The 22,568-nt window shown below is 41.8% G+C and overlaps 1 protein-coding gene across 5 annotated transcripts in view; it reads left to right on the plus strand.

Moving 5' to 3' along the window:
• Positions 1-22,568, plus strand: part of SEMA5B (semaphorin 5B) — a 197,427-nt gene that overhangs the window by 133,274 nt on the left and 41,585 nt on the right. For all 5 annotated transcript variants that reach the window (XM_027885113.1, XM_027885112.1, XM_027885115.1 and 2 more), the window contains 3 exons: positions 2,432-2,567; positions 5,934-6,141; positions 8,297-8,504. In XM_027885113.1, coding sequence (XP_027740914.1) covers positions 2,432-2,567; positions 5,934-6,141; positions 8,297-8,504 — 552 coding nt within the window. The remainder of the gene's footprint in view (positions 1-2,431; positions 2,568-5,933; positions 6,142-8,296; positions 8,505-22,568) is intronic.

The following is a 22,568-nucleotide window of genomic DNA, read 5'->3' on the forward strand; positions in this document are numbered from 1 at the left end:
TGAACCCTCTCTTGTATCTTTTATCTTCTGGACACAATATCAGATGCAACATTTGTGTAATTGAAGAAATTAGTTATTGATAATAGCTAAAGTTAGATCAAATAGCATTTCAGGTCTACAACATGGTGTTCTTTTGAGAGTTCAAACAGAAAATATTCCAATTTGTCATCCAACTAGAGAAATAATGGTAATTATTCTTTTAACTTCCACTGGGACTTAGATCATGCTGCATGAGCTCTGCATACCAAAGAGTGTTAATGTATGCACCAGTCTTTCTTTACAATAAAATACCAATGCATCACAAAACTATGTTAATTTTTGTTTGCAGGTATTTTTTATTTTGGAAGGTTCATGTTTAATGACTTTAAGGTCATCTTCTAACAAAAGGGAATTAGTGGTTTTGGTAACACCCACATATAGATTTATTGCTTCATGTTATGTTATACCCAGCTGAATCAGTGGGAAAGAGAGCTTTTAGGGGAAGCTGCTGATGAAATATTTAAGATGTTTTTATTACATTTTTTCTGGGAGGTAATAGAGATAACATTAAAACCTCCTTGAGCTTAACCCATTCTCTAAACCAGCTACCCCCATAGGAGATAGGAGATGGGGAAAAAGGAAGTTGCACTTCACACCAGCAAAATACATGGGCCAACTGCGCCAGTTGATGTCACTGGCTTGAGACTGGGATCAAACTTTTCATAGGGAAGGGCAGGAAATACGCCAGGCCACAGATGAAAAGGAAAACGGTCCACAGATTGAATGGAAAACCTCTTTCCTTTCTCCTTTCCAGCAAAGGGAAAAGGCTAAACTATGGAGTCCTTAGCCAGGCCCTAAAAATATCTGGGGGTTTTTCCTATGTATTTTTGTTAGATTAGTGGAATTTTATTCTTTCTTTTCCTTTTTCATTTTCTTTCTTTTCTTTTTTTTCCTGTGTGCGCCTCAAGGCATTTACTTGCCATCCATCATTAGCTTTGTCTTAAGAGCTGCCGTCTGTGAGCTCTGCGTCAGCAGTGTTCAGACAAAAGTGGAGAAAGGTTTGCCTGGCGTTGCTTTGACATGTCCAAAGTGAGCTACTCCATCACTCTGGAGAGGGAAGGGGCAGGGGCAGAGCAGAGAATGGGAAGGCAAAGCAGAAAGTTCTTCCTAATGTTGTACTGCTTGGAAGAAATATGCTGTGAAAGAATCTGGTTTTCGGCTTTCCAGCCTGGGATTGAGGAGAAAGGCTTTTTTGTGTGCAAGAGAGTGTAATTATTGCTTTAGTAAAAAAAAAAAAAAGTGTTCTTTTCAGAGAATTCAAATTGCTTTAATTAGCAGAAAAATACATACAGCAGGACTTGGGCTATTTAAAAGGCACCGTGACAAGTCAGTCTCTTATGCTAGCCCTATTTTTAGTTTTATTCTGATCTCTTTTCTCTTAACCTTGTAGTTTTCCTGAAAAAAAAAAAAAAAAAAAAAAGGCAGGGGAGAAGGGATGAACTGGGAGCAGCTTTGAATTTCAGGTTACCATTTATGAAATGTCCCTTTTTGGATCAATTTCACTGAGGTGCCTTCACCATCCAGGAAGTGCCCTCCAACCCTCTTGAGGCAAAAGGCACTGAGCTGGCTGAGGACCCTGGAAAAATGGGTCCTCCAGGACTGAAATGGAACAGCAAAGGCCAACTGATCTGTGTGCCAGTCTGTCTGGGCAGCAGAGCATCCCTAAAACAAAGTCCCTTCCAAAGAGTCCTTCCTACATCAGCATTTCCCTAGCTGTGCCTCCCCTGGCTGGTGTGTGCGGGGTGAACAGTCTGCCTGAGACAGATGCTGTTCCCAGCTGGGAACACAAAGAAGTGAACTGTGGTCACTGGAAACAGAGGCTTTCATGAGTTAGCAAGACCTTTTTGTATGCTGAGCTGCTGTCACAACCACCCTGGTTTTCACTGTTACCCTTACCCTTCCCCTGCATATGTATATCTATATCTATATATATATATAATATTATGTAATATATTTTATAGCTGAAGATTTCAGGAACCTGTAGGAACAGAATTTCACCTTGAGAAACACCAAGAGATTAAAAATCCGGTTGTTTGTAATCAATAAAGATAGATGGGTTGTTAAAAAAATGAAAATAAAACCAAACACAAATAATCCATGCAAATTAAACTGTATTCACCTTTCTTGTCAAAACTGCTCCCAAGGCCCTTAAATCATTGACATTTTAAAACCAAACTTAAAATTCATTCTCAAAATTGTCACGCAAGTCATCTGCATTTTACAGTTTATTTATTTATTTATTTATTTATTTATACTCCCTGAGAGATTGGCATCACCGTACATCTACCTAGCAATTTACATGTATTTTATTTGAGTGGAGTTTGATGTCTGTTATGATGAAAATGTCAATGTTCTAATGATTAAATTGATTTTTTTTTCTCCCCTTTTCCAGAAACAGCATAGCTGCCTCAGCAGTGTGTGCCTTCAATCTGAGTGCCATTACTCAGGCGTTTAATGGCCCTTTCCGTTACCAGGAAAACCCAAGATCGGCCTGGCTGCCAACGTTAAACCCCATCCCTAATTTCCAGGTACTGCTGTTGCCCTTCAGTTTACTGCAGTCCCTTTTATGTTCTGTCACTCCATTGGGTTGATTTGTGTAGGGCTCATTTTTCCAGGTGGACCTACAGTGCAGATAAATTGTATTTCTCCATATTTATGAGTGTTTTAGTCTGCGGAACTCCTTGCCACACGTTACTTGAGACCACAGGATTCATGGCAAAAATTTAATGGTTTAACCGATAAGAATGTTCTGATTTTTTACAGTAATGAATAATTTAAATCACTGTTACACTTGTCACTGACACGTGTACTCTGAGAATGTGATTCTCACAAGGGGACACAGAGACATGTCCCCACCAGAGCTGGGAAGGATTGAAAGCTGAAGCTGGACAAAGTCAAACTAGAATGGAGACAACCTATATTTTTTAAACAAGAAATGTAATTAACCACTGTGACTCTGGAAGGATGTGATGAATTTTCCATCACTTGACAGGGCCCCTAAGGCTACCAGTGCTTCAGTGGAAGATGGATGACTTTCTAAGGCATGGTAGCTCAGCCAGAAGTCATGGACGTGTTGCCACAGTAACTGCTGGAGGAGGACACATGAGGATTGTTACAGGGGTTCCTTCTCAGCTTAAAAATACTTGGTTTTATGAATTAGCAACTTTTCAGTATTATCAGTTAAAGCAAATTTGAAAATTATAAAACAACTTCAGTTGCTTTATGCCCAGATCCAGTCAGTGCGGTGCAGAGTATGGTGTGACAGCCCCAGCAAACGTCAGTTTTCTGAAGCATGAGCCCATTTTACAGCTCAGTCCCTTTCCACCTGAGGAACCCTAGGGAGGATGAACTCGTATTCCTGTCCTTGCTTCCCCATGGTAAATCCTTTCATCCTGATTGTATGAATCTGGCTCTCCTTTGCTACGGCAAAGGTGCTGTGGCTGCCTGCAAGTGCCATCTGCCTTCAAGCTGGTGATGTCGGGGACCTTCCAAAAGGAAGTTTGCAGTCACCTGAAATCACAGCAAGAGCAGATGGGAGGCATGTCTCTGCTGCAGGCAGGGACAGGCTTTTCTTCCTGCTGAGGAACCTAATTTCTCCCCCTGAATTCCCTCATGGCACCTGACTGAGGGCTTCTGCCCATACAAGGTGGGACAGGTTTGGACTCTTGATCACCCCCTCAGCTTGGTGCACTCAAAAACCAAGGAACAGAACTTCTCTGAAGGCCGAGCCATGCCAAACATGGCAAGGCTTTTTTGTTGTTTGTGGTGTTTTATGTTTGTTCGGTCTTGTGTGGGGGTTTTTGTTGTTGTTGTTGGTTTGTTTTTTAGTTTAGAGGGCATATTAAGGCTAGCTGAGAATCAAGGACTTTCTGTCCCTCACATAACACAGAAGGACTAGGAAAGGACTTTGGAAAGCATTTCCGTGTAGTGAGAAGTATCAGATAAAATGTGGAGTGTAAAGATTGCAGCAGCAAGATGAAAAAAAAGGGTCAGAGGAAAATACGGAAAGGAAAAGAAGGTATGTGGCAGACAAAAGGAAGATTGCAAGAAGAGATTAAGATGTTTTTAAGTACAGAAGGAACAAGAGGTCAGTGAGGGGCCTTTGGGAGATGACAAGGGTAATTTAGTGACAGAAGAGGCAGATATTGCAAAAAAATTAAATTAGTTTTTTGCCTCAGTGTTCACAAAGGAAGATGAGGGAAGCATGCCAGAATTTTTTTTCTTGCAGAGAGGAAGGATAAATACTGAAGGATACAGAGGATCAGGACAGTGCAGATAATCAGGAAATTAGAACAATACAAAATAAAACCAAACCAGAGGGATGCTGTGTCAGCATAGGATCTGCCAGTAGACCAAAAGGATTATCTGTGACTTGTTGAGAACAGAAAACAAAACCAACAATGACATTCCTGCCACTGGGGCTCCTTTTAGGTGATGCTCTAGAAAGGAAAGTGAGGGGGGAGAAAAGCATCCAAAGCAAGACAGTAGTGAGAACCAGGAGGAGTATAGCAGACAGCAGAAGAGAGAGATCTAAAGGCCCTTTGGAATGTGGGATGAGTCACAAACTAAAAAAAGACTCTTGCAGTAGAAAAAAGCATTAAAACCCACCTGAGGACACATCAAAAATGTACTGATATTTCTTTAGTCTGGCTACTCAGGAAGGTGCTCAAGTTGATTAAAAAGTGACCACATTCATAGGTGGTGAGAATTAGTATAACTCTCTTCTCCTAGTTCACACAGTCTCCAAAATATTGTAGGGTTTTGTACACCAGACATTGAGATCCGTATTTGTTGTGTAAATGTGTGCTAAATTCCTGACAACTCATTTTAGCATGTAGTAAGAGAAGGTCTATGTGGTGCACTTGGGAAAGGCAGCCATACTGTAAAGAGTTGCTTTGATGCACCTCAAGAGTATGCACATGGGAAATTTGTACACTGTAGCAGGAGTGCTTTAAATCAACATCCTAATTCTCAGTATTCTGACTTCCAGGGAAAGCCCAAACACCTAGACCCAAAATGAAGAAAAATAAATTTGTGGGATTTTCTTTTTCTACTGAAATTACTCAGGTGTGAGTTAGTTAGTGAGAAACGAAGTTGTTCATGTACCAAATATGGGAGTTGACAGGATTTCTGGTAGTACCACTGACTCCCATGGTCTTGGGCAAGATGCACGATCCACCAGGCAGGACTTAAGCTGGTGTTTGAAAGACCCGAGATGTGCTCTCTTCTTTCCCCCTATTCTGGTTGGACAAGGAATTGAGTCCTATTTCAGTGCACCCCTTGGTGCTGGAGGATGGGTGGACATGGCTTTTGATGACGATAGAAGAGCTGCATGTGGGGAGAGAGGAGGTAGTGGATAACTTGCCTTGAATCAGATGGAAGTGGGGGGGTCTGTTCAGAAGGGAGCACATCAAAGAAAAGCAGTGCGGCAGGTTTGGTTCTTTGATGCAAAACCAATACATTTTCAGGTTTTTTAAACTCCATCTTTTGTTCATTGTACAGACTGAGGTAGAGTCTGAAGATTGTTTGAAATGCCTCAAGGATTTGCCACCACAAAAACTTTCTCCCCACCGCTACCTTTAAATCTTTCTACAGCTAGTTTTAATTTTTTTTTTTCTCCCTGGTTTGCTAATACCTCTTGCCCTTCTGGTGTCCTGCCTGAGGGCATCACAAGGGAATGAAACTCCACATTGCTGGTCAGTGGACCAGCTGGGAGAAGCATCTTTAAAAAATGGGTTAAAGGCCAAATCTAGGCTAAGGACCTATGATCGGGCTATGGGCCTGATTCTGTGACCCTTACACAGAGCCACCCTCCCAGAAATCTACATGACAGGGGTTTCCATACTGGAGCGGGGAGAAAATGCATTTGCTGAAGTTCAGTCTTCCATATTTAGTGTGGGACGCTGAATGATGACAGCCCTAATGAGAACCTGACGGAGAGAGTCCTGCAGGATGCACAGCGCCTGTTCCTGATGAATGATGTCGTGCAGCCGGTGACTGTGGATCCGTATGTGACTCAGGACAGCATTCGATTCTCCAAGCTGGTGGTTGATATTGTTCAGGGGAAGGATACTCTCTACCACGTGATGTATATTGGAACAGGTAAGAGTATCAGGGCTTGAGACAGTTCCCCCCCACTTGCCTGTAGACGTAGCAGCCCTGGGAGCCCAGTCATGGTGTCCTTACATGGTTGTCATTCAATATGATTTTGGCACAAAACTGCATGGAAGTTAGTTTGCCTGAGTAAATTAAAAGCAGGATGGAGGACTTGAGGCACAGTCTCAAGTGATCAGACCATAAATCTACATTGTGTTTAAAAACAACAATAACATTTCTCTCCATCTTATAAAAACATGTTTCAACTACTCAGGCTAATACATAACAGTGGGGAAGAGCAGAGGTCGCTGGAATGCTCTGTGGTTTCACGCCTCTAAGTTGCTTCTCTGTGTATGACATACTGATCTCTGAGTAAGCAATAATAATGCTTAGCCTCCAGGCTTGCCCAGGGTTTTAATTATGTCTTTCTCTGCGCTTCCACGTACCTACTGGTGTATGACTCCCAGTGTTTTCGGGAAGGGGCATGCACTGAAGTGTAATGCAGATAGGGAAGCTGAGGCAAGTGCTTTTTTTGTGGTAGAATAACAAGCCAGTGGTAGAATTAAGTATATGATTTAGTCTCCTGATTTCAACTGCCATCCTCTAATTATCAGGACACATTGCCTCTTCTGAAAAGCACAGATATCTTGGATAAATGAAAGAGGCTGAAGAAGGACAAAGTGTTATAAATGGTTGTCTTAGCCCATATTCATACTAATGATAGAGGTTAAATTAAATAGTTTGATTAATCAGAGCATATGGCCAGCCTCATGGGTATAATGTTGTTATCTTCTATTGCAGAAGCTTTGACTTTAGAATAAGATGGATTGCCTCCATAAGTGTTAGTTTAATCTCACATCTGAATGCAGAGTCATTGCCTCATTCTCATGTTTAGGAGAATGGACCTTCAGGACTGTGTCATAATTTATCTAACTTTTACCACCACTTATTTCAAAGTGATCATCTTGGATGTGTTCTAGCAACACTCTCACTGTGGAAGCCTCCATAGACATTGATTATGATGAGAAGACTGTACTTAATTGGAAATACAACATGGTTCTGCCATTTTGATATCTTGATATATAAAGTGAGGAGTCCAAGTTACAAAGCCTGAGAGAAAGATGAAACACTTTCTGTTTTATATCATTAGTGTAGAAAGGTCCACTGCCATAACCTTACCTCCTTATTTGAGTTTGCTTTCTGGCCCTGGCTGGTGGTGACTGATGAGTAAGGTGTGATGGAAACGTTTAAATGAGTGAAATGCTTCAGTATAGAAACAGCCCTGCCCAGAGACAGGACTGAACACAGAGCCAGTCCTGAGACAAACCAAGCCTAGAGTTGGGTTTCAGTCTTGTTCCACACATAAGGCCCTTCTAAGTGAAAGACAAATTTCACGTGGCAGCCAACCCCACCACTGAAAATTGCTAAGGTTTGGCACCAATGCAGAAGTTATCAGGACAGAAAGATTCAGCTTCAGGAACAATCAGGGTTGACAGACCTCTTGGGGGTTTTAATGAAAAATGTTGTGGTTGCCCCCTTTCCCCCAGAATTAACCTCCCACAGTTTAGCAAATCTTTAAATTGCTTAGTTAAGAGCACTGTGAACACAAACATGTATGTTTGTGTGTATGCGCTGCTCATCCCTTGTCAAGCTGGCAGGATTGCTTCTGCCAGGAAGAGGATCAATTAGGTCCATGACCCATGCAGTCATTACAGAGGCCTCAGGGATTTCCAGCAGGGCTGCTGCATCTGTTGTCATTTATCATGGCATCAAAGCACACTGATCTGCTCCATAAACCAATAGAAATACAGTCTCAAGGCACCAGAAATGATCCCTGCTATCTTAGGTCACCTTGCTATGTAACTCACAGGGAATGGGACCAGGCTCCTCTGCTTCAATGCTCCAGCTGGGAAATATTGCCAGGTGCTCACTCTCCAGATGGTTCACATCCTTCTGAGTTCCCATTAAAATGCATTCTCAGGTGGTTTCTGCTGAGTATTGTAATGATGTAGCTCCCACTTTCTACCATGGGCAGCAGGTGACCCAGAGCTGGGTTTAAGCAGCTTCGTAAAGATGACATCGGTATTTCACTCTTTAGGCAGGTATGAAATGAAGTTAGTGCCTCTAAGATTTACTTGTGCATTGTTTCTTGTTCTATTAGAGTATGGCACCATCTTGAAGGCCCTTTCTACCACTAACAGGAGCCTAAGGAGTTGTTATTTAGAGGAAATGCAGATCCTCCCTGATGGACAACGGGAAGCAATCAAGAGTCTCCAAATCCTGCACAGCGACAGGTCGCTCTTTGTGGGCTTAAATAATGGAGTGCTAAAAATTCCTCTGGAGAGATGCTCCATGTACAGAACAGAAGGGTAAGTAAATTTACAGCTCTGATAAATCCCACTTCAGGTTATAAAGGGAAGCACCAGGGAAACATATTCCAGTCTGATTCAGTTCAGAAGACTTTTTTTTTCATCACTAAGTGACAAAAGACACTGCTGAAGTGCATCTCCTGACAGATACATTCACGACAGGAGCAACGAGGATAACAAATATTTTTTTGGTAAATATTAATTAGTCCTCATCAGAAATTATTATATGTTTACCAATTGTATGTTTACCAATCAATTGTAAGCTTAAAATATTTATTTCTTTCTTTAAAAAAACCTTGATATTTTAGTGTTGCTTTTATTGCTGGTGGTTCTTGATGGCAGTAGGGCTGAAGGTTTTTGAATTTGGGTTGCAGCCAGCCTTTTGTTGCTTATCTGAGTGATCACCTCTCAAACATATGATGAGGCAGGGCTGGACTGTGTGGCAGCTTGTTATTGCTTTTGGAAATCAATAGCTCATCTCAACTATGTGTGACACCTCTTACACCTGGAGAGATTCTGCACCTTGATTGTACCTTTTAAAGGGAGTAGGAAAAATGCCTCTTTTTAATTGTCAGCCCTGGCTCCAGAGCAGTTTTCCACACAGAAGTGTGTGGTTAAGGTTTTTGCATCCAAATGGCAAACCTCCATTTAAGCAGGTGAAAGAGTCTGATACCAATTGATTGAGACAGATGCACAAATAACCTCACTGAGTGTGTAGTGTGGTCTGCAGCAGGCAACTGCTTGTTTACATCTCTTGGAAATAATTCTCCTTCTCTTCTCCTTGCTTTCCTTGATGAGAGTTTTGTGTGAAACTGATGTCCTCCGTGCTAGACTAGAGGAAGGATTTTGTTAGCAACATCTAAAAGGATTCCCTCTTCCATGGCCTACTGCAAGATGTCCCTGTTCTCTTGCCAAAAAAAACTGATATAGAAAATGTCACCATAATTTTATTTTCAGCAAGTAGAGTTTATCAGCTTGTACTAAATTCATGCATGTCTAAATATAAAAATGACAGCACTCTCTATTTTCACTGAACCTCTTAATTATCCCTTCCAGAAAATATGACTCGGTCATTACTGAAGCTTGACACAGAAGTCTTTAATGTGTAAAGGTTTAGTTGCTTATACAAAGATATGGGCACAAAAGCGTTTAGTAAGAGAAAGAGAACCACAGCTGGAACATGCCTCTGTCCTCAGCCCTTAAAAGCAGAGATGTTAAAAGGTAGAACATGACAGCTGTCCTCTTTGGGCTGTCCTGCAGAGTTTCAGTTTGAGAATATTTATGTGTGTATACATTTATGTGATCCAGTTTCAAGACAAACGAGTCCTTCCTTCTCTTTCTTTTGCTAATCTTGAGTTCAGCTTTCTGGTAATTTATAGCTGGTGTCCCATTTTCAGCCTGCCTGAATGCTTTGTGTGACGCTTCCGTTAAAGCTCAAATGGTGGAGGTTTGCTGAATTGCCTTAAAAAGGAGCAAGCAGGGAAAAAGCAGTGCCTGGAGAGCAGACGCGTGGGGGTGCCTCACAGTAGCAATATATTTAGGACCTGGAGGCTCCAGAGCAGCCCCCTGCTTGTAGAAGCTTATCTCAGCAAAACAAAAACCTTCTCTTGCCTGCTGGTGACCAAAAGCAGCCTCAGTTTTATACATTGCATAGCAATAAGTCCTGGCTGAAATTACTGGGAAGCTTGTGTACCAATGCTGGGTTTTTTTCCAAAACAAAGTTTCTGGGGGCACTTTTCAGTGAAATAAGAAAGTTCTTTAGGGCATGCAGACTCAAAATTTTGCCTCCACTGACTAGTTTCATGATACTTTTAGGCAATATAAACCAGTCATTGGGCAATACCAAAGTACCCAAGAAAGGGTCTCCTGACAGTATGGTGGGGTGAGATGTGGGAGGAACGTGCTGAATTTGGGTGCTGGCCAGCTAGTGTATTTATGTGCACCCTATGGGTGAGTCTTGTGGAGGGACTGTGCATTTGAAAAAAGGAGGAAAAGAAGAAGAAAACACAGGAAAGCCAAGGAAGGTCATTATTTATTTATTTGTTTGAAAGGATGTTTGTGATATTATTATCATATTTAAAGCTAAGGTTTGGTTTTGTTTTTTGGGGGTTTTTTGATAGGAAATTATTCAACTTCAAATTTTTCACTGCAAATGTTGAAACCCTTTCTCCCCTTAGCATCCTGGCTATGTAGGTGATAAGTCAACTTGACCTCCTTTGTACTTCTTTCAATACTGAACAGTATCAAGAAGGATATTTTAATTTCCTCCAGTGCATTCCACCTGGCACTTCTCCTGGGCTGTGATTTATTGCTTATTGTTGTGTCTATGTTTAATACACGCCAATATGCAGCCACCACAGGAAGAAGGGTTTCCACCTCTGCAACACTCCCTGTTTACTTTTTTGTTGTGCAGTGACTTCGTGACTGGCCTCCTTGAAAAGCTCTGGTTTCAGCAGTTTTTATAATGTAATTGTTTTGATGGGAGCTCTGGAAGCTTGGAGGTGATGGAGAGAATTTGTGCCTGCCAGGCAGGAATACCACAACATTGTTTGTTTTAGGCTCTGCCTTATGTTATCAGGAAATTTTTCAGCCTTTTACGCCCTGGGGGCTGATGTGGGTTTTTGATTGCTGATACAGAGCTCTTGCCTTCACTCTGCCTTCTCCCTCCTCCCTGGAACAGGCAGTCATGTATCCAGGGAAAACTGATCCCACCACTGATTCCCTCCAGGGATCCTTGCTGCTGTGCTGCTTTGAAGCCTGGGGGCTTAATACCAAGGCTCAGAATTGGGCCAGAAGAGAAAAAACAGCAAAGGAAAGAGATGGAAAGGGCTAAGGATTTCTGCCATCTCCTTTACTGTTTGTTTATTGACACGGCACCAATTGGATCTCTTAAATGGTGACCAGTAACTCAGCCCCATGTCTTGATGTAGTTCATTGACCCAGTATGTTTCTATGTGTCTGAGCAGTGTTTTGTGTGTACCCACTGACCTGTCTCAATCTGTCTTCTCAGAACAGCCATTCTTAGCAACAGGGCAGCAGGAAGACATCTGTAATGTCAGCTGCCCAGATTTACAGGCAGGACTTGGCTGCAGGGACCTTGCCTTGTGCATATGTTTTCCTGGTGTTTGTCTTTCCTGCTGTCTTCAGTGCTGATGTTCCCCTCTCTTGCTGGAGACTCTTAGAAGGATGTCCAATGCAAGCACAATCTACAAGCCCTTCGAAGTTGCAGCATGTTTAGAAGGTTGCTTTTCTGGGTGGTAGCTTGCCTGTGCTTGATGCTGAATTTTGCATGGCTTTGAAATCTTTGTAACCTCCCAGCAGTTTTCAAATGAGCTTGGATTTTTTACCTCAAGTTGCCCCCGAGCTTTGGGGAGGCATATTTGAAGAACCAATATTGCTGCTTTATCACTGACACCACCATATCTCTAGAATGTGCCTGAACAAAATCCTGAATCTGATTTTCAGAGAGGTGAGGATCCTCAGATCTGTTGCATTATTTTCAAGTGGGGTGTATCTCTACGGGTAGTTTAGAAATTTTTTCAAAGGGTGGAGTGCAGTTATTCATTTTTTAGCAATTGCAATCAGACAGATAGGAAAATGAGGCTGGTTGTTCCAGGGAACACTTCATGATTTCTTTGTGTTGCCCCTTTGCAGCATCAGGACCCTGGGCCTCTGAGCTGACAGAAACCCTGGGGCTGCCCTGGAGTGATCTTGTAGCCGTTGTTTGGTTACACATTCAAATGAGGAAAAGAAAATGTGTTTGGTAATGAGACCAGACAGTCTCTTGAATATCCACCTTTTCTGCTCTCCCTGTCCTGAGCAGTTCATTGTAATGCACATTATCTTGATATTCATTCTTTCTTCTTCCTTCCTCCATATTTTTTCTGCGTAAGATTTGCAGTTAACGTGATGCAAGCTGCAATTTCGAATGTTCAGTGTGGTTCTGTGAGTAGTTTGACTTTCCTGTCTTCTCTCTGTCGTGCTGTGGGCATCTCATCAGGTTGTGAGTGCCACTTCAGGTTACCCTCATGCCAGTGTAGATTCTTCTGGTTCTGAGGCTGTGGGGAGAGCAGGGACCTCTTGCATGTAGCAATGACATGCTCTTATTTGAACTCTTGCCTGCTTTTTTGACCCGATGTCAGGGAGTTTGCTGTTGAGTGATGCTGAGTTTTTGCCCTCAATTCTGCCACACATCCCCTCCAGCCATGGTACTTAATGCAGAGCTGGCAGAAATGACTCAGCTGACAAGTACTCTTATCTGCTGACTTGAGATTTGTGTGAGAAACACAGCTCACCTCTAAATAGCTCTGGGCCAGTGATCAGACAACTAAGGGCATATAGGTGAGCAACTCCTGAAATGGCTCCAGGGAGTTTTTGGAAGAAAAGGGTCAGCAGCTGCGGTTAAAGAAGCAGAGTGTTTTCTGCCCTCTTTGTCTCTCCAAGGTGCAACTGTAGCTTCAAGCACGATCCCTGTATCAGTCCCCAGCCCACAGTATGCCCTAAGGGGGTTAAGATATCAGATATCACACTGGGGGTTGCTTTGGAGGTTAGTGTTGTTTGGTTGAGGTGGTTTTTTGGTTTGGTTGGTTTTGTTGTTGTTGTTGTTTGTTTGTTTTATTTTGTGGAGTGGGGGTTTTTTGAGTTTGTTTGTTTGTTTGTTTTGTTTTTTTGGTCCTTACATGGTGCAAAATCCTCTGTAACAAAGGAAGGAAGCACTTGAATTTAGGATTGTAAAACCTGAATTACAGGATTACCGGATTTCAGAAGTGAAACTACTGGGGAATTTGTTTGGAGAAATAATACGGTTTGGGAAGAGATCTAAAAATTTCCCATTTTGGGGAAGGATTGAATTGAATATGGGCTGGAAATCCCCTGACTTCTTATCAGAATGATGATAATTCCTTGAAGGACAAACAAGGAACTATTGTTGGATGAAAAGCACAGGAGATAAAAATGTTAAAAGAGGTAGGGGAGTGAACAACAGAGACACTGTTGTGCAGTGGAGCCCAGCATCCAGCAGATTGCTGAGGTGACATTGATGGCCAGATTGTTCATCAAAGACCTTGAAAATCCAACACCTTTTACTGAACTGAGGCTGTTGAAAATCTGGCCAAGACATTTTTTTTTAAGACCTTCTTCCTCAGAGTTTTAAAAAATATTCAGCACATTGAATATCCTTATAAAAACAGAGGCAAAAGGAAAGGTAACAGACTACAAAAATGTTGTGATAAAGCTTAATCATCAATTTCCATCTGCTCTGGTTGATATGGCCTCTCCACAATTAAAGGAATTAGCTAATTATTGTATCACCAGTAATGCTGAAAAGCTTTGGAAGACTTCATATAGGCAGAAAGGAGAGTGCTTAGCCCAATGTTTTGCTATCCACAGTATCCAATAATACATCAGAATAAATCACTAAACATCTGGTTTGACATTCTGGTTGCATTTAAGAAAATAGCGAGACTCCCACTGACAGAGAATGAAGACATCAAACAGAACCATGATCACTAAAGCTCTTGGAAAGAATGAAGTTTGGTAGATGAAATGGATCTGTGTTCTTTAAATAGAAGTACAAAATTATACCATTTTCTCTATCCTGAAAACACATTTGCATCTGCTGTAGCAGGCAATTACTCCAATTGTCTTTAATGTAGCTGTTTATATATGTAAAGTTAAGTGCATCCACACTCTTTGGCAGGATATGGACCTTTAAGATTTGAAGGGATGTTACAGGTTTAAGAAAGTGGCTTTCAGAACAACAGTTGAAGAGTTTCACTTGAATGGTCTGGGAAAGAGACGTGGCTATGTGTGTCTGAAATTGGGGAAAATAAATAAGCAAACAAGGGTAAGCGGTAAGGTAGTGAGCTGGAGCATGTTTCCAGTGAGATGCCAGAGAGATTGGTTTTCAGTTTCATCTTATTTGACATTATCTTTAATGGCATGGAAGAAAGAAAATAGCATACTCTGTAGATGGCATTTAAGTATGAAGGAATCACAAATAACAGTGAGGAGAGAAATGCAGTGCAGGGCCAGCAGGGAAACCAGCAAGAGGCTGAGTTTGAGGAATAAGCCTGTGCTGAGATTTCTGATATGTGTGTGTTACTGAAAAAGAGAGAGGACACAGGATGAAAGAGTGGGAAGGGACTCTGCTCCCAGCCAGGTGAATTATTACAGTTTTTCTTGTTTCTACTAAATGCTCAAACCAAAGGCATTCTTTACACTCATTTTAAGAAGCTTGTACACTTACAGGCTCCCACTTTTAGCTCTATGTAAATGGCCCTGAGTGAATGGTACAGTGCAACAGTACAGTGACAGAAGGGGAATTTAGCAGTAGCCAGAGTCCAGAGTTATACAACTGCTGAAACAGATGAAGGTCACTTCAGAAAAAGCCAAACAAAATCAGTTAATTTCAGGGCTCGCTGCCTTTTGTCTCCTTACTATCATGACTAGGTTGCCAATTTGTTTGGAGGGGTTTTGGATTTACTAGGAGGGAGGACGTAGGTGGAACACACCGAGGGCTTGTGTTTGCTCCCTTTTTTTTTAAGCGTCCTGCCAACATGACTTGGGAACAGTTCAGGGTATGGATCCTTTTACCTCTAGGAGTTTAGCTTTAGGCCAACTTAGATCAATGCTGTCTAAAAGTCATTACCGTCTGATGCCTGCTGGGTGGGCTGTGCAAAATTAGTTTCAACACAGTGGCAACTGACAGGGAAGCAGGTAGTTTTCTTGGAATATGCTATGTTAGGATGACATTGATGCTATTGTTATACAAACAAGATTAATAACTAAAGCTTCCAGCAAGCCCCAGGGCAGATATCCATTGCATCTGTCAATTCTTGCCATTTGCTACTATTATGTCATAAGATTTGTATTCCAGGCAATGGTCACATTCAGTAACGTGGCTCCTGATGAAAGGGGCTGCAGTCTTACTGCTGCTGTGGCTGGTTTGCTTCATGTCTCAAGCTTTCAGGCCTCATTTGCAGTGCAAAACACAAATGTGTCCAATGAACATATTGCTGCAGATGCATCATTAACTTTTTATCAGGAGATGTACTGTTTTACCTGTTTGTGGAGGAGGAAATATCAAGCCAGAGCAAATTTGTTATTGTTGGTTAAGGTTTAAAATTTAAATACCTAAAAATAAATAAAATATGTGTGGGTTATAGAAAAACATAATATTGAACAGTCTGGTGTCTTCTGTGTGTCAAAATACCCAAGTAGTATAGATCTGTGGGAACACCCAAGTTGGCAAAGAGGTAGGGCTGGATTTCAAGAATGTCTGTTTACTTAAGTGATGTTATCTCTTGCTAAAAAGGGAATGGACTGTGATGGTGTTTTTATAACTGCATGTGAAAAAGCAATGGAGAATACACTGGCTGATCATTTTGCCCCTTATAGAATGTTAAAACAACCCTGCATTAGACAGGAGATGTGTTAGATCCTCATGGTATTTGCCTTTTCCAACATACATTAATCTACAAAGGCTCTGTCTAGTTGAATCTGCATCTTGTTGTGAAAAAATAATTACCTGGAGTTTAACAAAATCCAACTTTCACGAAGGAGCTACTTGAATATGGATTACTTTGTGCAGCTTAGTGACAACTGTAGGCTGTTTTCAGGTTTCTTTATCATCATTCACACTTCTTTCTAAGTTTTCTGCCTTCGCAGTTTTCTTTCCCTTCCTAAATTCCCATTTTAGCACAATTTGTGTTCTCAAATCATCGGTATCTTGTGGAGACTACATAAAGCACCTGTCTGTGCCCCTTGCAGTGGATTTGCTCTTGTCTAAACCACCTTTTTTCCCTTCTCCGCCTACACCACCAGATTACAGGAGTTTGCCATGTTCACACAGAAGTCTCAGATCTGCAACCACAGAACAGGAATAGAGGAGCAGAGCACATCTTAATCTGACAGCCACCTCCAGACACTGACAGGCACAGGGCAGAGACAGGGAGTAACACTTGAGTGCACTGATTTGCCCAAGCTGCCTTTCCAAAAGGGTGTCTGGTCCCCTCTGGTTCTTCCCTTATGGCAGCCCTGAGGAGCATGTTTTCTTAAGGCTCCAAAGCCTGCTGAGGCTGTTAAAATGGTGGTGCTTTGCCACCCAGGCAAACATGCCCCACATTCAGGAATTCCTTCTGGCTATTCCTTTCATTAGGACTTTAATAGTATCCGAGTTTTCTTGTGGATGACTGATCCTGTCATTGGTAGTCAGAGACCCTCTGTACTTTTGTTTTTATTAGAGGTCAGTTTTGTTTGGCACAGCGACAAGAGTTTCTAATAGTGTTCGTGTAGGAACACTTACTCTTTCTTTTTTTTTTAACTAATCTGCTCTACTAATGTAAACATAAATCCAGATTTAATCAGAGATGGCATTAATCTTCATATTTGAATGAATGCAATGTTGTTCTATTTCACCACTTTAAAAATAAAAATAAATACCTATCCAATAAAGAAGTCACTGTTGCTAGAAGATGATGGAATAGGATGTCAGAAAGTAAGAAATGGAATAGTTTGTTGTGTAGATTGTGTGAGGCCATAATCTATAAACCTCAATCGATTGAAAATGGTAGGCCAGAAGGTGAACACTAGCAAGCCAAGCTCCCTGATGTGGAAAAGAAAATTAGGTGAAACTGCCTGTGAAAATCCTCTGTCTGTGCACTGTTTCTTTCAAATAAGTAACATGTGTTTGACTCATAAATGGACTTCAGTGTTAGAGGTTGTTTTACACCATGGCTTTAATTTATGCATTCAAAACAAATCATATGCAGAGCAGCAATCACTGATGCTAAGCATGTGTGGGTGATAAATTACATACACACACTCCAGCTTCTCTGCTTCTGCATCCAACATCAAATGCCAAAATACCAAACCTTGTCTGTCCAGATTAACATCAACTGTACTCCTCACAGTGGTGGTACCTGTGAGGTATAGAATGCTCGTCCTGAGCAGTGCCCTGCTCCACAAATAGCCCTGTGAGTTCCTTATGAAGTATGTGGCTACTCGTCTTGAGGAAAGGGCAGTAACATCTGGCATGGGATATGTTGTATTCACCAACTGAGAAATGAAGCTGCTATTTGACCAGCGTCTGACTAAAGCAGCTCAGTTCCACTTGGTTTCTCTTCTTAGGGGGAAAGATAATGGATTTGTACAGATCACAAACTCATTTCTGCAGTTTGAATTTTTAAAGGTATCAGAATTAGAGGGATTGTTTGAAAGTCTGGTGCTTTTTTTCCCCTTTCTAATCTTATTTTCTTAAGCCACAAACATCCTTTTGATTCTTGTTCTTCTCTTTTCATGCCATCTGGCTTTAGGGAAGACAGAGGTCCTCTCTTCCTTCCACGGGCTATTGAGGTTGTCAGTAATTATGATTCGGTTGGCTGGAAGCTAATATGATTATTTGTTTAGTTCATCCCCTCCACAGGTTGCTAGCAGTGGGACAGTAAGCTAACCTTGTCAGGAAATGCCTGTCTGCCAAACACTGCCTCATGTTTACAACCAACAGACACAGCTAAAACCCCCTTATTGCTTGCAAAGGGCTGTTTCCTCACGGGTAACTGGAACAAGAATGCAACAAACCAGTGTGGAATTCTGAGGTCTTATTCCCCAAAAGAGCAAGGTGTACTCCTGTGCTGCCCATGCTTCAGATGTGCTGAGCACAGGTGAATGTTGCTCAGTGCCTTCTAGAATCAGGCTTATAAACGTTTGTACTCCACCAGCTGATGCGCCTCTGATGGCCTGACTGGTGATGCCCATGGAGATTTAGAGGACTAGGTACAGTGACAGTTATTGTATCTCCCTGACAAACAAAAATCTTCACTGCAGGTTCCAAACTCATCAGTGAAAATACAGAACCCTCTCCTGGATCAGTGGCAGGGTTTTGTGAGCAAACACAGTTTGGGAAGGTACTTGTCTGTCTTGGGCTCTAGAGCCCTGCCTCTGCACATCATCATATCCTGTCATTCCATTCCTATTTGCTTTTAGTCATCAAAAAGGAGAGAGAATAAGGTAAATGAAAAGAGAACTGAAAACTGGGAGAGCAAGCACACCCTGGCAGATGAAAACAGTAGAGTCCTTCATTGTGAATATTTCAAATGAGTTTTGTGGCTTTTGGTACAAAATGTCATTTTTATATGCCTTCTGTCTGGTAGTAGGAATGGGAATAGGCTGTAGTAATTCTTATAGTAATTCTTTCTTTCCTTTGGTCTGTTGAAGCCTAATCTCTTGGGTCTGGTTCCACTGACTTTATGATCCATTTATTATACAGTCTAAAATTTTAACTCTCAGGGAAAAATGACCAAAAGATGAAGTTACCCAGACCCAGAGCAAATTAAAGTGGGAATGAAAAACTTTTAAACTACAGATGTTTAAGCTTTAATGAAGATTCTGAAAGAAGATGTCATTCACGCCATTATAAAAAAGGGATCTTGGGCAGCACCAGCATCTTGGAAGCAAAGCCTTTTTACAGCACATGCTATTAGTGAAGGCTCAGCACACCAGGCGTTAAAGACCACATAAAAACTTTTGAGTCATAGGTAAGAGTTCCATTGACTTCAGTGGTCTGCAGATAGGGTCCCTCTTGCAGAATCTGAATCCTTTGTGTTATCCCAGCTCACTGCTGTAGAAATGATTGCAACAGCCAACAGGGAGGCTTACAGCTCCCAAACAGTAGGCAGCAGGTGAGCTCTTATGAGCAAGATCTTATTTTCATGCAAATGACCTTGGTAAGTGAGAATAAGGAACTGGAGAAAAAAAACACCCTGAATAGAAGACAGAAATGGAATTGTTTTTCAATTGAGCATTTTCAGCGGATGCCTTTATGCCTCAGATAAGACATTTATTGCGAGACAATGAATTAAAGTGAATCACTGTTGATAGTAATGCCCTGTCATAATAAATCCAACCTCTTAGATATGTGTCATGAGGTATTCTTCCGAGTCCTCAGTGAGTGTGCTACGGTTAGTAGATGGCCAGAGGGAAACTGGGGGCACGCACCATGTGGTATCATCATCATCATCTTGCTTCTACAAGCATCCCACTTTGTGGGATTTCATTAACTAGCATTAGCTTTAGTAGAGTCAATGTTAACCTGCTATGCTCAGGTAATCTTTTGGGATAATGGGTTCCCTCTACCTGTGTGAATTGTGATGAGAGTGTGTTAGTTCCTTGAGGCATTCCCAGCCTGCCACTGAGGAGACCTAAGTGAAGTGTTCCCTGTATGTACAGTATGAAATATGGCCCCACTGAGCCAGTGGAAGAAGTCCATTGCCTTTGAAACATCAGAATTTCACTGTCACACGTAAACTACTTTATATCTCATTTCACAGTATTTACATGTTGCCCTGGGAGACTGCAGGTCCCGTGGCCTGTGTGAGACTTTTCAGCAGTATCATAATACAAAAGGTATTTACACGTAAACATTTCAATTTATTTTGTGTTCTAAGAACAGGGAAATGCTGTGATATCTTTGCATTTTCCACACCATGGTGCCTGATCTACTACAAATGACAGTGTATTTCTGAAGCATTTTGTTTTGGATATGCGTGTGTGCATACATATATCTTTTGGTGTGTGTTTATTGGTGTGGTTTTATCTTTCAATGACATAGATAGGGATATCTATTCTAAAGATACTGTAAGGATATAAACTAGGGTGGCTTTTGAAGTGTTCACTGAAAGTATTTGCCAGAAATGTTGTTTTCTTGCGTAACGTACATTGTAATGCTTTTCCACTTTAAAAAAGGAAAAAAATGGAGCAAATTTTGTGTAAGTAAATACATTCCTCTTCACCCCTAAGTGTATCGCTGTCAGCTGATTTAATGGGTTTCTCACCAGAGCTGAGGCAGATGAGTGGGCTCCAAACCCTGAAGGGAGGCAGACAGCATAGCTATTTTGGTTTTAGATTTCAAATGGTTTTGAGGGCCTGCCATGAAGTGAGGAGAAGTCCTGGGCTGTGATGGTTGTTAAATTACAGAGTGTGTTTTTTGACAGCCCAGCAGAGCCCAGGCTGGGCAGGAATTCATTCCACCCAGGGTGCAGAGAGCGCAGGGCCAGCGCAGCGCGGGATGGCCGCAGCTCCCAGCCAACAAGCGCTGTGCCGGGCATTTCCCAGAGCCCATCATCCCAGCCTTCTGGCAGCAGCTTGGTTGCTGATGGCCCATCAGCTGGGGTCACTGCAGCGGCAGGGGACCGCAGGCTGTGATTCAGTGAGTGCACTGTTAGGCATCCGTAGCTGGCCGCTGCCAGCCAAGAGCGGCACATTAACTGCACCACACACATTATGATAGCGCCAGCTAAATGGTCAGTGCCTAACTGGGATGTGCTGCGGAGCGGCTGAGGGCTGCAGCACGGAACATATGGAGATTATTTCCTGAATTTATGCAGCACATGTTTTCCTATAAATTAAATTCAGAGAAAATGTGTATCATGATAGGGTGATGCTCGTAACAGCCTTCCCTGTTATGAATTACAATGACCTCTCTCAGCGCACTGGGTGCCCAGCGAAATGGCTTCGTGCAGTTGGAAACAATAGTGTATGTGGTGTCAGAGTCTGAAAGCCTGAAAACCAAAAGGCTCTCTAACTAAAAGCAGGGTCTCCTTTTCGTGTTTGTTTTTTATCCCATCCACTGTTTCTCTTATTCTTCTCTCTAGAAACTGCCCAGTTTCCTCCTGAAGTGCTGAGCATTCAGGAGGGTGGGCAGATGCCAGGGTGTCTGCTCTGTAATGAACTGGGTGCTGCCCTTGCTGAGGTGCTGCTGGACAGCAAGGGCAGCTCTGGATGTGGCAGCAGCCTGACTTCATGGGTGAGGGTGGTGCCAAAACAGCAGAACAGACGTCTTTAACCAGAATAATGAACAAAGCAGCACATGTCCCTTCTGTGTCCCTGGACTGAGGATCCCAAGCCATTTTCTAGGCAAATATTTGATGTTTTGTTGCCTGAGGCTGGGGTAAAATCATTTTTCCTTTTCCCTGGGCATGCTGAAGCATTTGAATGAAAAATATAGTAGAGACAGTCATTATAACCACTTTCCTAAAGCACAAAAAATATGTTATGTTCCTTACAACTCTGTGTGTGCAACCTTTAGCAGAGGAAATGTGGGAACAGAACAAAGTGGAAACTCATAATTAAAATATAAATATATACATGTGTGTCTATGTATATGTATGTATATATACATAAATATATAGAAGCCATGGGTAACAGACATCAAAACAATCTGGGGTTTGCTCTGGGGCAAAGCACTGTGGAATCAGTACAGACTAATAGGGTGTTCTCAGCTGTGGTGAGGGACTTGCTTTTTCATTTGTGGCTGATTATAGGCTAATAGGATTTCAAAGATTTCTGGGAGGGAACAATTCACATCTCATTGCATTTGAGGGAGGTTTTTCTTGATGTTTCATTTATCAAGCTGATACCTACCCTTAGAATACATTTTATTACTCTCCTGTTTAGCTTCTTGAACTGATTTTTCCCCTTTGGTCCCTTGCTGCTGTCTAATTGGCAGTTTTCAAGTCACTTGGGACTTTCTGAAAGATCCTAATCAGCCTTTTGTATGATAGAAGAGAATGGATCATTTGAATTAAAAATAACGTTGTGAATCTTTTTAGGTTTAGTCCTCTCTTCTTTGCTTTTCACTAATACATGCGTGATAAGGCTTGTTCCTTTGTGTTTTCTCAATAAAAATTAACAATTTGAAAGCAACTCATGGGAATAACCATTACAGCTGAATTTTGTCAGTACAGACTACTTCTGTGACTGACCTTCTCTGTTTAGAGCGAGTAGTAGCCCTAGTTATTTTTCTTTAGCAGCTCACATGTTGGGAACACACATTTAGCCTGTAAATATGGATTCAGGAGGAAAATGAATACGGCAGTGTTCAAAGCAGCCAAAAGCGTAGAAATAATGTTCTGCTGTGACTTTTCCAAACTGACATCTTGATGCTGGGATTATAAATGAAACCATTGTTCCGGCAAAGGCCAAGACTAATAGAAAGCCTTTATTACCGGTCCATTGGCTAATTCTGCTTGTCTAACCCCTTTGGATGGACACAGTGTCAGAAAACAT

The sequence above is a fragment of the Empidonax traillii genome, unplaced genomic scaffold (assembly GCF_003031625.1).
Source record: "Empidonax traillii isolate 1590-97213 ecotype Southwest subspecies unplaced genomic scaffold, ASM303162v1 scaffold161:size1573837, whole genome shotgun sequence".
In the NCBI taxonomy this organism is placed as follows: Eukaryota; Metazoa; Chordata; class Aves; order Passeriformes; family Tyrannidae; genus Empidonax; species Empidonax traillii.